The sequence below is a fragment of the Poecilia latipinna genome, unplaced genomic scaffold (genome assembly GCF_001443285.1).
Source record: "Poecilia latipinna isolate Pla-1442-1.1 unplaced genomic scaffold, P_latipinna-1.0 Scaffold3567, whole genome shotgun sequence".
In the NCBI taxonomy this organism is placed as follows: Eukaryota; Metazoa; Chordata; class Actinopteri; order Cyprinodontiformes; family Poeciliidae; genus Poecilia; species Poecilia latipinna.
This window is the reverse complement of record NW_015116183.1, coordinates 55,957-70,133: the sequence shown is the minus strand read 5'-3', so window position 1 is coordinate 70,133 and position 14,177 is coordinate 55,957. Positions and strand designations below refer to the sequence as shown.

At 38.9% G+C, this 14,177-nt stretch overlaps 1 protein-coding gene across 1 annotated transcript in view; it reads right to left on the bottom strand.

Moving 5' to 3' along the window:
- The window catches only part of sema4gb (sema domain, immunoglobulin domain (Ig), transmembrane domain (TM) and short cytoplasmic domain, (semaphorin) 4Gb), a 30,583-nt gene extending 17,828 nt beyond the window's left edge, over positions 1-12,755 (bottom strand). Inside the window, exons 1-2 of the mRNA XM_015024197.1 lie at positions 12,455-12,755; positions 180-328 (exon numbers count right to left, since the gene is read on the bottom strand). Coding sequence (XP_014879683.1) covers positions 180-328; positions 12,455-12,599 — 294 coding nt within the window. The 5' untranslated portion in view covers positions 12,600-12,755. The remainder of the gene's footprint in view (positions 1-179; positions 329-12,454) is intronic.
- Positions 12,756-14,177: the final 1,422 nt, after the last annotated feature.

The window sequence follows — 14,177 nt, the reverse complement described above, 5'->3', positions numbered from 1 at the left end:
TCTGACTGCTTCCTTAAGGCTATTGTTAGTTTTTTTTCTTTTTCTTCTTCTTCTTCTCTCATTAAATTAGTTTCGCTATTTATTTATTTATTTATTTATTTATTTATTTATTTATTTATTTATTTTTGTCTAACAAAGAAAATAAGTGGGCTTTATTTTGGCCTGCAGTTCACACTTACAGTGAGGTTTGCCGATGTGGAGATGTTGGAGGTGTTCAGCGCATATAAAGCTCCTCTGCCTCCCACGTAGAGACGCCCAGTCTCCTCCTCTAGCAGCAAGGTGCTGTAGTTCTGGGATGAGCCCGTGAAACCATTGCTGCTCAGCATTCCTGTAGGTAAAACACACAGGTTGTGGCGAGATTTACTTGCAGCTTCAGAAGTTTGAGATATATGAACAGGTCAGTATGTCATTTTTTTAATTTTTTTTTTCACTTACCAAAACTTAAACCTTGGTACGTTGATAAAACATTTACAGCATACATTTCTATTAGCAGTTGTAGGGTTTCAATTAAGGCGAGGTAATGTTATTTCTAGAGCACATTTTCAGCAACAAGGTAATTCAAAGTGGTTTACATGATTAGAAGGAAAATGAAATAAGCAAGCAAAAGTATATATATTTTTTAGAAATTAGAATTAGAAATGAGTATTGTGTGGGTTAAGGGTTCCAGGTTGTGTTAAAATAAATTACTCCAAATTGTCAAATGGCAAAATCCATCTGACAAGTATCCATGAGTACTACAGCAACTTTTCACAGGACCAGAGCTTTCAAAGAAACTGTCATTCATAGACGATTTTTAGCTTTTGAATCAAATTAGAGGCGTTTTATTGTGATGTTTTTCACTGATGCATCTGCGTGACTATAGCTCAAAACACTGAACTTTCATTTATGATTTATGATGATTATATTTAGCTATACCCCTCAAATATTTTCATCTTACGTGGTTTTTAAAAAAAATTGACGATCACAATACAAAAAAACAGAAGAAAAAAATTAAACCTTAAGCATGATATGATGGTTCTTCTGTGTTTTCAATCATTTTATTACAACGGTTATTTTTGTGCTATTAAATCTGTTTGTTCTGTGAGGAACAGATGCGCTACATTTCTGATCTAAAATAAGTTATAGGCATGGAACGTCCCATGTCTCAGGGACCTCAAACCCAGACTTTCTCCCTCTCTCCAGCAAACCCGCCGGCTCGTTCTAGGGATCCCGAGGCGTACCAAGCCCAGAAGAGATTTACAGTGCGGCCTCTTCTGGGCATGTCCTGGATCCACGCCAGCGTCTTCCAGCATCCGTGTCTGGGAGACTTCCAGAGAGAGGCGCACCAGGACACATTTTTATCTAGTTTTAATGTGGAGGAGGATCAGGTCTGATCCAATACCCTCCACCCTTATAAACATGGACAACACAAACTGGACTCCCATAACCTCCTCAGCAACTCCACAAGGGTAAAAATCTGGTCTGCTGTTCCACAGCCAGGACAAATTCACACTGATCCTCATGAGCTTGAAGTGTCTTCAAATTCATTTGCTTCTATTTTTTTTTTTTTTTCAAGCAAAATTGGGTATTTATAAATGAAATTGTGGGCGGTTTGGCCTCCATATTTCTTTGCAAGCATTTCTATCGTAAACACTGTAAATGAACATGCTTGGTGAGATGGTGGTGTGGTGGGGTGTTGACTGCAGGGAGAGGACACAGAGTGGGAATGGGGTGGCTCAGGGAAAACAACATTTCAGGGCATTCAGCAGGAATCATGCCCCAATACTGCCAAATCACATCAGCAGTGCTGCCAAGCCCATCATGACTTCTGTGCTTGAGGATGTGTGTGTGTGTGTGTGTGTGTGTGTGTGTGTGTGTGTGTGTGTGAATGAGGGTGAGGCGAATGATTCAAATAGTAAGTAGGACAAATAAGGGTTACGGTGCAGCCATGGAGCCTTACTGTCTTTACTGAAGCTACGCTGCTGGATGCTCTTTTTCCCAGACAAACCAATTTTTCATCCATTGCAAAACAAGTCGGCCGGGTGCACAAAGCTAAATATTTGAACGCGCCCCAGTGCCGCACCCGAGAAATGGGGGCAGGTTGCGACTACCGCTGCGAGACAGAGAAAAGGAGGACATTGTTTTATTTTTTTTTTCTCAACTGGGTGCAGAAGATCACCCCCTGTGCAGAAATAGGTTTACAGAGCTTTGATTTGCACTCAAAGTTGACGATTAATGTCTGACTGAGTAAATCTGACATGCAGGAGGATAGATCTCCACGCGCAGAAAGAACAGCAGTCGTTAGAAAACAAGAGAATGACGGTATCAGCCGTGTTACGCTGAGGGATCCAAGTCAGCAGGGTGCAGATGGGAATATTAATCTCCACGGGTCTTCTCTATCGTCTCTCCCTCTTCTCTTTCTGTTGGGAAATTATGGTAATGTATCCAGCCTGTACTGTATAAGCCAATCGATTTATTCCTGTCACAATTAATCACCTACTGTATAACTTTGCTCCAAGGAGTGAGCAATATACAGAAGGGTCTCTCTCTAACTGAAGAAAACAGTGGAACCACAGTGAAAGATGGAGTGATCGACATGGCTGTGCTTTGATTTACATCCTTATATTTTACCGCCTTATATTTTTTTTATCATTGGGGACATTGTCCTGCTGGAAGGCAAACCTCTTTTGCAACCTCTAACGAGTTTTCGCGAGAATTTTCACGTCTTAGCTTCATCCATCTTCCCTTCAACTCAGTCCAGCTTCTCTGTCCCACCTGACAATAATTATCCATACAATATGATGCTGCCAGAACGTTTTTTTTTGTTTGTTTTTTTTGTTTTTTTTGGCATTTGTGTGTCTATTTGATGTGTAAAGTTAGTTTGCTACTACAGGTGTTTATTGTATTTAAGCCAAAATGTTCAAGTTTGGTCCCATCTGACCAAAACATGTTCTACCACATATTTACTGTCTCCTATATTGCTTGTGGCAAATTGCAAGCTGACTTTTTTCCAGTATTTGGATTTCTTCATACCAGTATTCCATAAAAGTCAGAGTCATTGACTTTTGAGTTACTGACTTACTGACTTACTTAGATTTATAACAACAAAATTTAGATTATTCTGAGGTTAAATTGTCTCTATTTGCTAATTAGTCAATGTATGACAGGAGAATGTTGCTTTAAGTTTAGGGGTAGCAGAGTAAAGAGGGCTGAACACAAATACACACCTCACTTTTTAGATTTTACTTAATTTTTCCGTCATAATTATACCCTATTTTGCATAAAATAACATCTATCGCATAAAACACACTAACAATTGTTGTACCTTGATAAGCCGCACTGTTACTGACGCCTCAGCGGCTCTGATTGGAAACAGCCGTGACGATAATGTTGAACAACGAGCTGGTTTGATCTAAGATAATAAAACTCAATGAACACAACGAAAACAGTTTTCACGATGAAACACAACGTCACACGGAGGGAGTTTTCTGGGTCACATGACTGCCAGCACGTCTTACTGTCACATGGAGACAGAGGGGGATGACAGTAGCAATTCAGAGTGAGTCAGATTGCCCCTTCGTTGGCCAATAACTACAGCCTCTTCAGATTAGATCAGATAATTGACAGACAACCACAAGAGCAGTCTGACTGGTCAATACGTGGGTTATCATACTGGGCTCAGCCTGCATAATAGAGTCAGGAAAGAGAGCCTACAAATTTCTCATATAGCTCGTTTAAAAATCACCCCCAAGGCTTTTGTTTCATTCAAGGACTTTTCATTTCACATTGTCATATTGCAGTGGCTAGTTCTGCTTCAGGTGTGTTTCCTTTCACAGATAGCCTTACATATTCCTGAAGCACCCTCTGAAAGCAGGCAAAATTTACTGTGCCGTTGTAATCCTGGGTCTTTGGTTCTACTGTGTCTATGTTCCTTATTATTTCCCAAATGTATTGCTTGGATCAACTTGCTTGGACGCTACTTCTACTTCTTGAAATTATTCCCAATTCTTTTCTTCATAAATCTCTTTCCAGACTCACGAATTGCTTCAATATTCTTTCTTGACTCGTTTGACCTCAACTTGGTCTCCACTCTCAGGGTCAAAAGCACAACAAATTAGATGGCTGAGGTATAAAAAGGGCAAAGTTTCCAAATGCTTCATAACATTGTTCATTTACTGCGGGAGCTGCCTTTATTGAATTTTAGCAATTTTTTTTTAGGGGGAATATATGTGAGACTGCCATTATTCATTTTTACCCAGAAATGTTTTTAATTACATTTTACAGAAAATGTTGAAATGTATTTTCTTTGTTTTATTGTTTATAACTAATAAGATCCAAATTTTATATTATTGTTACAGGTCATATTAACTATCCATACATAAATATCCCAATTATTTTAAAAAATGCAAAAGTTGTCACATAGTACACTTTCTTTTTTTCACATCCAGGATAAATGATCACCTCACCTCTTATGAATGGCCAACTTTACCATATAATTTCCGAGACCTTCATCCTAGACTTCAGAGAACTAAGAACAGCTCCGAAACTCAAAGGTCAGGAAACGCCAGGAGGGAATTCATCTGACGGGCGGGTGGTAGCTCTTTTATGATGGGGTTGGCGAGGGTGACTAATGCAGCAAAGTGTCTTCTCCACCATAAGAAAGTATTCATTCGCCGCACAATGTACAGTTTTAGGTAACTGAATGTGTGTCATTCTCATTACGGCGGTGAAAATTTCCAGCTAAGATCATGGTCAGGAGATAGAGTTGTGCAACTCGTTCAAAAGAGTTCTGCAACCCAAGGCAATGGGAAGAGCACGTGGATTGTGCGTCATCCGTGAGTGAGCGAAAAGCCTTGGTTTCTGTCTTGTGAAAATAGTGGCAGTATGAAATAACAAGCTCGGCACCGAGGAGAAGGGCTCCGCTGACACAGAGCGTGGCTGGCCTCGAGGCAGCAGAGGCATGGCGTCCTTGGTCTTGGATCTTGGCACAACTACATGTTGTCTTATGCTTCCTAAGCTTCAATGACAGGACAACCAGATGTGCAGTGGAAAAAAAAAAGAAAAGAAGAAAAAAGGAAAAACTAATATACGTTTTTCAGCGCCTCAGTCTCTGTCGAATTAATAGGCTGTAATTAGAGTTTCTTTTAAAAATGCCTCTCTGCGAGATGTGAACATTAAAAAGAGATCTTTCTGCCCGACTTGACTTTTTAAGTTTCACCTCGGTGACGAGAAAACAAGCTTTCAAAACGTGGAGCTGCAGAACGTATTGTGAAAATAAAGATCATATACGTGACTTTGTTAGAAATAAAGTGTATCTTTTTCTTCTAAATAACAATCTTCCCATGATTGATTGTGTAGGCTGCAACATTTTCTGTATTAATCCTTTTTTATTGCTCTTATTTAATATTCAAATTAATTAGAAAAATTCATTTTGGGTTCCTATGTAGCTTACATTGATTAAATGCAAGCTACATTCATCAAGATTAACTCAGGCAAATGATTAAAATCAGTCTGCGTGTATACTATACGTCATCATATATATACAATATAATGTTTACTTGTTCATTTGAATTTCTGAAATAAATTACATTTTTGATGATATTCTAATTTAATGAAATTTAATCGTACCAGTTTATTTTGGGGTCATTTGCACCACAGTGTTACATTTAAGATTCTGCTTTTGACATGTTCACATTTTCGCTCATTTATATTTATTATGCAGCAGCCTTGGCCCTGCATAAGGTTAGATGTTTTGTTTTTTTTTTGTTTTTTTTTTGCAATACCAACACTAACAAGTGCCACAGTGATTCACACCAAGTATTCAAATTTTCGTGTCGCATAAAAAAAGCAGACATGCACTTGAGAAGAACTCGAGGTCATGTTTGCAAATTCATACAATCATTTCTTGCCATTGTACGGGGTTACCATTTCATTTTGTACCCCTAAGCAAACCATGTTCCATGTACTTAACATGGTATTGGTTATCAACACAAATAACAATCTTGTTTGTTTTTACTGTGGGAAAACACAGGAGTATCCAGAAAGAACCTGCACATGAATGGCGTGACTCTGCCCCTATGCAGTGTCCTGAACTTCCTCACTATAGGAAAGCAATAGATATTTCTAATTAAATAACAGGCCCTCGGAGATGTTGGTCCTCTGGTCCCCGAAGCTAAGGTTTAATAAATACGACAGACACACATTGTACTTTGGGCTTTACCACAAAATCAATGCGAAAAGTCAACAGACCACTGAGGTGTGCCTGGAGCCATCTAGTTTTCAGGTTGCTTTCTGTTACTGTTGTCCTCTCATGGCATGTGTGTATGCGCTTGTGACTGGCGTTTGTGAATCTGAAGATCGTGAGCCAACGGGTCAAAACAGCTGCCCTGCATAGACATCTGTCACGGTCCTTTTCTCTCGCACATGCACGTGCTTCCTGCGTCTTTCAACCCTCTCTTAAACAAGACACTTCTTCTGTCAATGACTCAGAAGATCTGAGGAGTGCGTAATGGTGTTTTAGACTCTGAGCTGTGACAGGTGGTGAAGCCAGAATGTGAAGACTCAGGCTCAGACACATTTGAAATCCTCCATGTGGGGTCCTGGATGATGGTAAATCCACTGAATGTTTGCACATGTGCCGCAGTCACTGAGACTGCGCGACTTCCTGTGTGACTCACCGCTCACAGGAGGCACAGCGGCGAGCACGCGATGCACACGCAATCGCACACGTGCTCAGACGTTCGAGGATGAAATGCTTTAAGGGAATAACTAATTTGATTTCATTGGACACTGTCAGAACTGTCAGTTGTTGTCAAATTTATCCACGTTACATAAGGATCTTGTTATTTCTTAACCGAGCTCAAGAGTTGGTGGACATAACTTTGGGTTGTGTTATGTAAACGAATATACACAGCTCTGTAAGAAAAGCACGAGTCCTTTAGGGTGACAGAGAAGATTATTTTTGAATTTGCTCCAAGTTTAAAATTGAAATGTATCCTTTGGGTTTACACATAACATGGAGTAAGTTCAACTTTGATTGCAAGTATATTGTGTTTGTTTTTTGTTAAGCTCTGTGTATGTAGCTTGAAAAGCATAAATCCGGAGATAAATATTCTGAAAAGCAGCCAAGATGTCCATGGTAACACTGGAGGAGCTGCAGAGATCGACCACTCAGGTGTAAGCTATGTCCTTCACAATTCATTGCTTTATTTAGGAGGGGCAAGAAGAAAGGTGAGAAGCTTAAGTTTGGTGTACAGTGTCAGACTAAAACCAAACTTTTCGGCTTACACGGAAAACTATATATATCACCCCAAGCCCTTCATCCCTGCTGTGATACCTTCTATCTGAAGCGTTTCTTCAGAGTTGATGGAACTAAATGCAAAGAAAATCTGTTAAAATCTGTAAAACACTTCAAACTGAGGAGGACAAGAACCTAGTTAAAGTTCAGATCTAAATCCTGTAGAAAATCTGTGGAAATACTTGAAATTTGCAGTTGGCAGATGCTCCCTACGTAACTTGAGCTTGATGGAGTGTATCCATATTTGGCAAAGAAAAACAGACATTAGGTCTAAAACAAATCAAATCTGGTAGGCATACATGTATATGCTGCTATTCAGTTTTCTATTTGTTAAAAAAAAGAACATCATTACAACTTACATATGGACAGATGGATCTATTTGTTCTTTATCTCTCCAGACAGGCTGTTCTGATAAAGTTAAATTATTCTAGTCTAGGGAATATTGTTTATAACAAACACGAAATGAAAACCGCTGTCAGGTAGATATTATTCTGTGTCATGTCAGAGTTTACCATCCAGTTAAAAATGAAAGAAACACAAAATCTTTATTTTTAGAGCTTGTGTGAGAGCCAAGTCTTTTCCAGGACTTCTTCAGCCTGGGAGACTGCAGAATGAGATGAAAGACAGCCAAGTCTTTCATCTCAAATACCAAAAAGTCAAACATAACCCATTTGTACAAGGCGCAGATAGTTTTGGTGTTGTTTAAGGTCTTCCTACACGCCATCACTGAATCATCAATAAGTTCCGGCTGAAATCACAGATCAGTGCAAGCAGGAAATCAAAAACACGATAGATCTCTGAGCGGAGGTGAAAGACCAAAAGCATAAAAGCTTAACACAGACAAAAGCTAAATGGGGGAAAAAAATAAGTAAAGCAACCTTGACAAAAATGGTGATGGGAGTAAAACATCATTAGTATTTTTTCAGCAGTGGGTGCAGCTAACACTGCACTTCTGTGAATATTAAAAGTGTTCATCATCAGCGATCTGCTGCCACAATAATCATACTGGAGCTACGAACACACTATCTACCACCACAATGATAATATGAGTAAACCAGATGGGAAGTAGGACCTCTTCAGCATGCAACAGAACATCAATAGAGAAGGAAAGCGTCAACATTTTATGCATCACCCCTCCAGTTCCTATGCAAACAGGTAAGCTAGGAGTACTAGAGTTTTGGGCCAAGTCAAAGTCCATTTCTCATCCTTTTGAAATACTGCCGAGCGACATGAAAGCATACAAAACCCTTAGGGTGTACTAACATTTTCCCTCAGCTAGCAAAGACTTATTTGTTGATGTAGACAGTTAATGTTTGTTGTTGAATTGCAAATAAATCACTTTATTATCCAGAGGGACTTTTTATCGGTTGGGCAGGCATTTTTATTTAGTTTCTTTTTAAATTACTGAATATTTGCCTTTAGGTCAAAAGTGGTTTTGGACCCAATGAGAGAGAACCAGACAAAGAGGAAACGCCTGTAGGAAACCAACACAATGAAGTCTGCCTAAAACTGCAGAGTCATCAGTGATTATGCTCATTTGAGTTTGGAGTATCCATTTAAAAACATATTTAATTTAACTTTTAATGCACAGAAATGTTATTGTAATCTGTTTTCTCACTTGCTAATGCAAATTCGCCACCAGTAAAGCCCACCGTAAATTAATGAGTGCCCCCTCGTACCAGCTCAGAATCACAGCAAATGTCCTTCCACAGATCCTCCCATCCATATTGACGCCCACATGTCACATATAGAAAAGTTGTCTCTCATCACCCATAATGTCATATTTCTCATGAGGAGGAGTGACAGTAGACGCACACAGTTCGGATTTTACTTTTTTTTTTATCCCGGGAGCATCAGAGAAACAACACAGACCCTCAGATGGCATACGCCGACAATGATGACACGACACACATGCTGACACATATGCCCAGCCTGCAGTACTGCGCGCCTTCCCTAAACGATGAAAAAGTGGGTCAAGGGCAATTTTTTTTTTTTTTTTTTACAAGTGCCAAGAGAAAAATAAGATTTGTAATGACTGACAGGCTTGAGCTGCAGAACAGAAAAGAGCCCGCAGAAAATAGAGCGACTAGATACATAATCCAAAGCAGGAGCAGAAATGTGAAAGTGAAGACATGATAGTTTGGAGGGGAAATTAATGAAGCAATATTTTTTGTCTTTGATGAAGGAACAAATGTTCTCAGAGAGACTCAAAGAGTCTAATCTGATTAAGTTCTCCAAGTCCAGATGTATTTTTAATTTGTTTCAAAATGCAATGATTCCATAGGGCTTCATTGCAACGCAGAGTTGTGCAAAACAATTTCGCAACAATAACTGTAAATGTTGAGCCACTTCCTATGACAAGCCTTGTGACTTCACATGTTTTGGGTTGCTATTCGCATTGTATTTAAATTATCAGTCAGAATGATCAGATGCATGTTAATTAACTGCTAAAAGCTTCAGCAGCCGAAAACGTTTGTTGTGGAAACGGAATCGCATCTCCACTGTATTTTTGTTCTGGCACAAAATCATCAGCATGTGATTATGCGCTGTCTTACAAACGTATTCACACCTTGTTAAATTATGAATTTCAAGCCACATCGAGATCTGATTACTGCCAGATAAGTAGGGTTAAAACAAAATAATAATCTTAAAAAACAAACGTCATGCTACAAATGCTACAAAATCCTTTCGAATGAAGCTTCCTATAAGAGCCATTTTACACAAAAAAGAGAAAACGTGGAACAATGATCTTTCCTAGGAGTGCGTAGCCTACCGAAATTGCTCTAAAAGCTCAGCAAAATTTCATGCAGGAGGTCACAAAAGAACATCAAATGCAGTGCAGGCACCACTCTCCTCGGTTAATGTGAGTGTTCATGATTCTGTAGACTGATGAGGCAAAAGTGGAACGTTTTAGAAGGTTCCTATTACATCTGGTATAAAATTACCACAGCATTTCATATGGAAAAGCTCTGGGATAGGTCACGCAACCTCGAAAAGAAAAATTGTGGGAATAAAGAGGGCCAAAATTCTTCTATAAGACTTCTAAAATACTTATTGCAAGTTACTGTAGTAATGGCAGTTGTGACAAAAAATAATGGTAGAACCAGTTATTAGGTGTGCGACAAATCTTTCCCCTTGATAAATAAAATCACAATTTGAAAACAACATTTTGTCTTTACTCACTTCATCTTTGTGCGATTTTCAAAACTTGTTTGATGGTATGAAACACCAAAGTGTGACAAAAAATAAAAAATAAACTCAGCAGCACTTCTAATAACACTTCAGAGACGTGAAGATGAGAATGAGGAAAGGTGGAGTGGTATTTCAGTTTAAGTGCGCTGAAGCTCCCACCTTTCAGCAGCAGCATAGGAAGCAGGAAACACAAAAGCAGAGGACGAGGGCGTGGGCAGTAAGAGGGGTTTGGATTTAGAGGTACTGATGGTCTTCATAAATACCAACTCATCAACCAAGATCCCCTTATTCAGCAGCATTTTCTGCACAGACTCTAATCAGGTCCGTGGAGCTCAGGCCCTCTTTTATGGAGGCCTCCTGTCTATTGTTTCATTAGAAGTGTTTGCTGAGCCGTGTGATCTAGGACAGGGCTTGAGAGAGGCGATTAATAACTCCGAGCATGAAGGAACCGTCTTCAGGGCCAACTTTAAAAACTGTGCCACTTTTAACACGGAGGGGAGGAGGCAGCAGCAGGAGCAGCAGCAACAAATAAGGACAGTCAGGTTGTTATTTAGTTGCTCTGTGCATTTGTGTTGTGATACAACACAAATGCATTGTGGTGTATTTATATCAGCAAGCAGGGTTCATAAAAAACTAGTCACTAGCCAGGTGTTGTATTTCTCGGGACAAAGTTAAGCCGGAGAAAAAGAATGTCCAAACTGCAAGTGAGGCTTTTAAATCTGTGAGGAAAAATGTACTTTGCTGAATAATTTGAGTCTCTTTATGGGAACCATTCCTAGGACAGTTATTTAGATCCAAATGCCATACATAATATTGTTGTTTTATGTATGGCACTCTAAACTCTAAACTAATTACAACATAATTTGATTTTCAGTTTTTCCAAGCTTTTGCACACAAGTTGGTCTCATATACTCCAGAGTAATTGACTGGGATTGAAAGTGACAGGCCAGCACAAAGCAGGGCATAATTGTCAAATGGAAAGAAGATTATACATTGTTTTGTATGGATCTGTATTCAGAATCCCATGAGACAATTCACTATAGAAGCACCAATTACGTCTTTTGGATATGTATCTATCAGCTTTGCTCATCTGGGGCGGAGATTGCTGCCCTTCCTTTTTTTTTTTTTTTGCATATGTTTGCACTTATTTTCAAGTCTTCCCACAGTTTTTCAGCTAGATTCAAGTCTGGACTTTAACTGGACACCACGCTGAGTGCTCCTGGATGTTAAAACCTCTGTCCTAGTCTCAAGTCTTTTGCTGCCTCCAACAGGTTTTCCTTCCAGGATTTTCACTTTGTTTAGCTCCATCTGTATTCCCATAAACTTTGACCAGCTTCCATGTTTCTGCATGATGCTGCCAAAAGGTTTGGATTTTTCTCATCAGACCATAGCACTTTTTTTTTCACATAATTGTGTTCTCTCCTCTCTTAAAGGCCAGATTTCTGGAGGGCAGACTTGTCTTACCTGAGCTGCAGATTTCTGCCACAATCTGGAAATCTTGGTGGCTATACTCTGATTAATTCACTCCTTCTCCAGCCTGTCAGTTCAGTCAGAGAGCCAAGTCTTGGAAGATTTGCAGTGGTGCTATACTCTTTCTATTTTCAGATGATGGATTGAACAGAGCTCTGCCAAGAGGCTCAGATATTGTTTTATAACCCAACCTCACTGAGCATTTTTCACAGCTTTCTTTTCACTTATTAAGTGACTTCTGAGGGCAACTGATTGCTTAGAGTTTCCAAATGAAGGAGGGCTGGTGCATCAAGCATCATGCTTGTTTGTAAAAAAAAACAAAAAAAAACAAGAAGTTTCAGACTTATACACTGCTTTGTCTGTTTGTCTATCGCATAAAATACAAAGAAAAAAACATTACATTTTGGGGGTTGTATGTGACAAAATGTGAGTATTTTTGATGGACACTCTATAAACTGAATTCAACCCTGTAAGCCTCTCTAGAAACTAAGACACAAAACAACATCTGACTCCCACCTTTATGAAAAATAGTCGTCCTGGGAGTGACGTCCAGGTCCAGGGATGGGCTGAAGGGAAATGCCCACAGCTGAGACAGCCTGTTGAGGAGCATCAGCATCAGCAGCAGGAGCAGGAAGGGCTGAATTGATTTCTGGTCCCCCATGTTTAACACACCGACCCGGGTCCAATGCAGCACTCAGTTTGTTGGATCCAAAAAATGCAAGTGTCTGCAAAGTGTGTATCTTCTTATTCCTGCCTCAGACACGCACTTTCATTATCCTCCAGTCAGTCCGTCTGTGCAGGGATAGAAAAGATGAATATGTATACTTAAACTGTGAATTCACGTAGCACCGTTAATTAGTTTTAGTGAGGTGGAACTATAGAGCATTTAGGAAATAAATTATAATTTATTGCTGAGCAAAGAGTTTGCCACCTGAGGAGAAATGCTGAGATGTATTCGCTTATAACCCCTAAACATGCTTATTTTTCAAGCGTCATTATTTAATTAAAATGTGGAATTTTAATTAAAACCTATAAAAACGAATCTTATAGAGCTGACACTTATTTTTAAATGTTGCCTTGTCTTGTTTTTTGTCAACTTTCTCAGTTAAAAAAAGTACACTTTAATCAACGCTGGCAATGAGTATGAATACATGACACAGTACAGAATCGACACTTTAAACCACCTTTCATTTCTTTGCATGTTGTTCCTAAGCAGCAGAGATTTTCCTGTGATCTTTTCAAGGTTTTTCCAAGTGTTTCATTCACTTTCAGTCCAGTCCTTGTACCTGACCATGAAAACATGTTATGTCATACATACTTAAAAAAAAGGACAATAGAGAAGTGGGTGATAAAAAGGAAGTGTCACAGTGTCTAGAGATTTACAAGTTTTAAATATTATTAATTTATATAAAGTAGCAGTAAGAAAGGTACACATTCATCAGGATTAATGTTTAATTTTTTGTGTGTCAAACTGTGCTATCTTTGGTATTTTTAATAAATTGAAATAAAGAAATATGCCTAAAGTTTCTCTTTCTGACTACAGCAACATCCCAATGGACACACCAAAAAAATGTTCTGTGTTTAATATTCTGTCATGTCTGGACACAACCCCAGTTTTATGCACAAAATAATTCATATTTTACTATCAAAGTGCTTCACAAACAATACATTTAAACATTCATCTGAAAATGGACAGATGCTGGACTGAAAATGGATGAAAAAGCAGGATAAAGCTCAGAACAACTTTCAAGCACTGCAAAAAAAAAACTGATCAAGATTTTAAAAGGTCACAGAAAAGCCTGACTCAATGAAACAAAAGAAGAACTTTTTTTTTTTTAAATGACTGAATACTTGTTCACAGTGTTGACTGCCATAAAAGCAAGCTGGAAGATGCTGAAAATATACCTCGCTGTAATCATGTACAGTATCTTGTGTGGTAAAGTCACAAGATACATGAAAAAAAATGAAAAAAAAATATTATGCATAAACATTCTTTCCTTAGTGACAGTACAAACTGCCAATTCCTTGCCGAGATGCATCATCATCCTGAGTACAGCCAATTATCCAAAAGTGCTGTTATTATTCAAAACCAGTCGATAACTAAATAATGCTCTCCTGGAAATGTGACGCTGCAAATGCTGCGAAACAAAACTTCCTCTTTTAATTAGCTGTGTTCGCGGTGGAGCAGCATGACGGCTAATCTGAAGATTAGGCCACGAGCCATCAGCAAAATCACCGC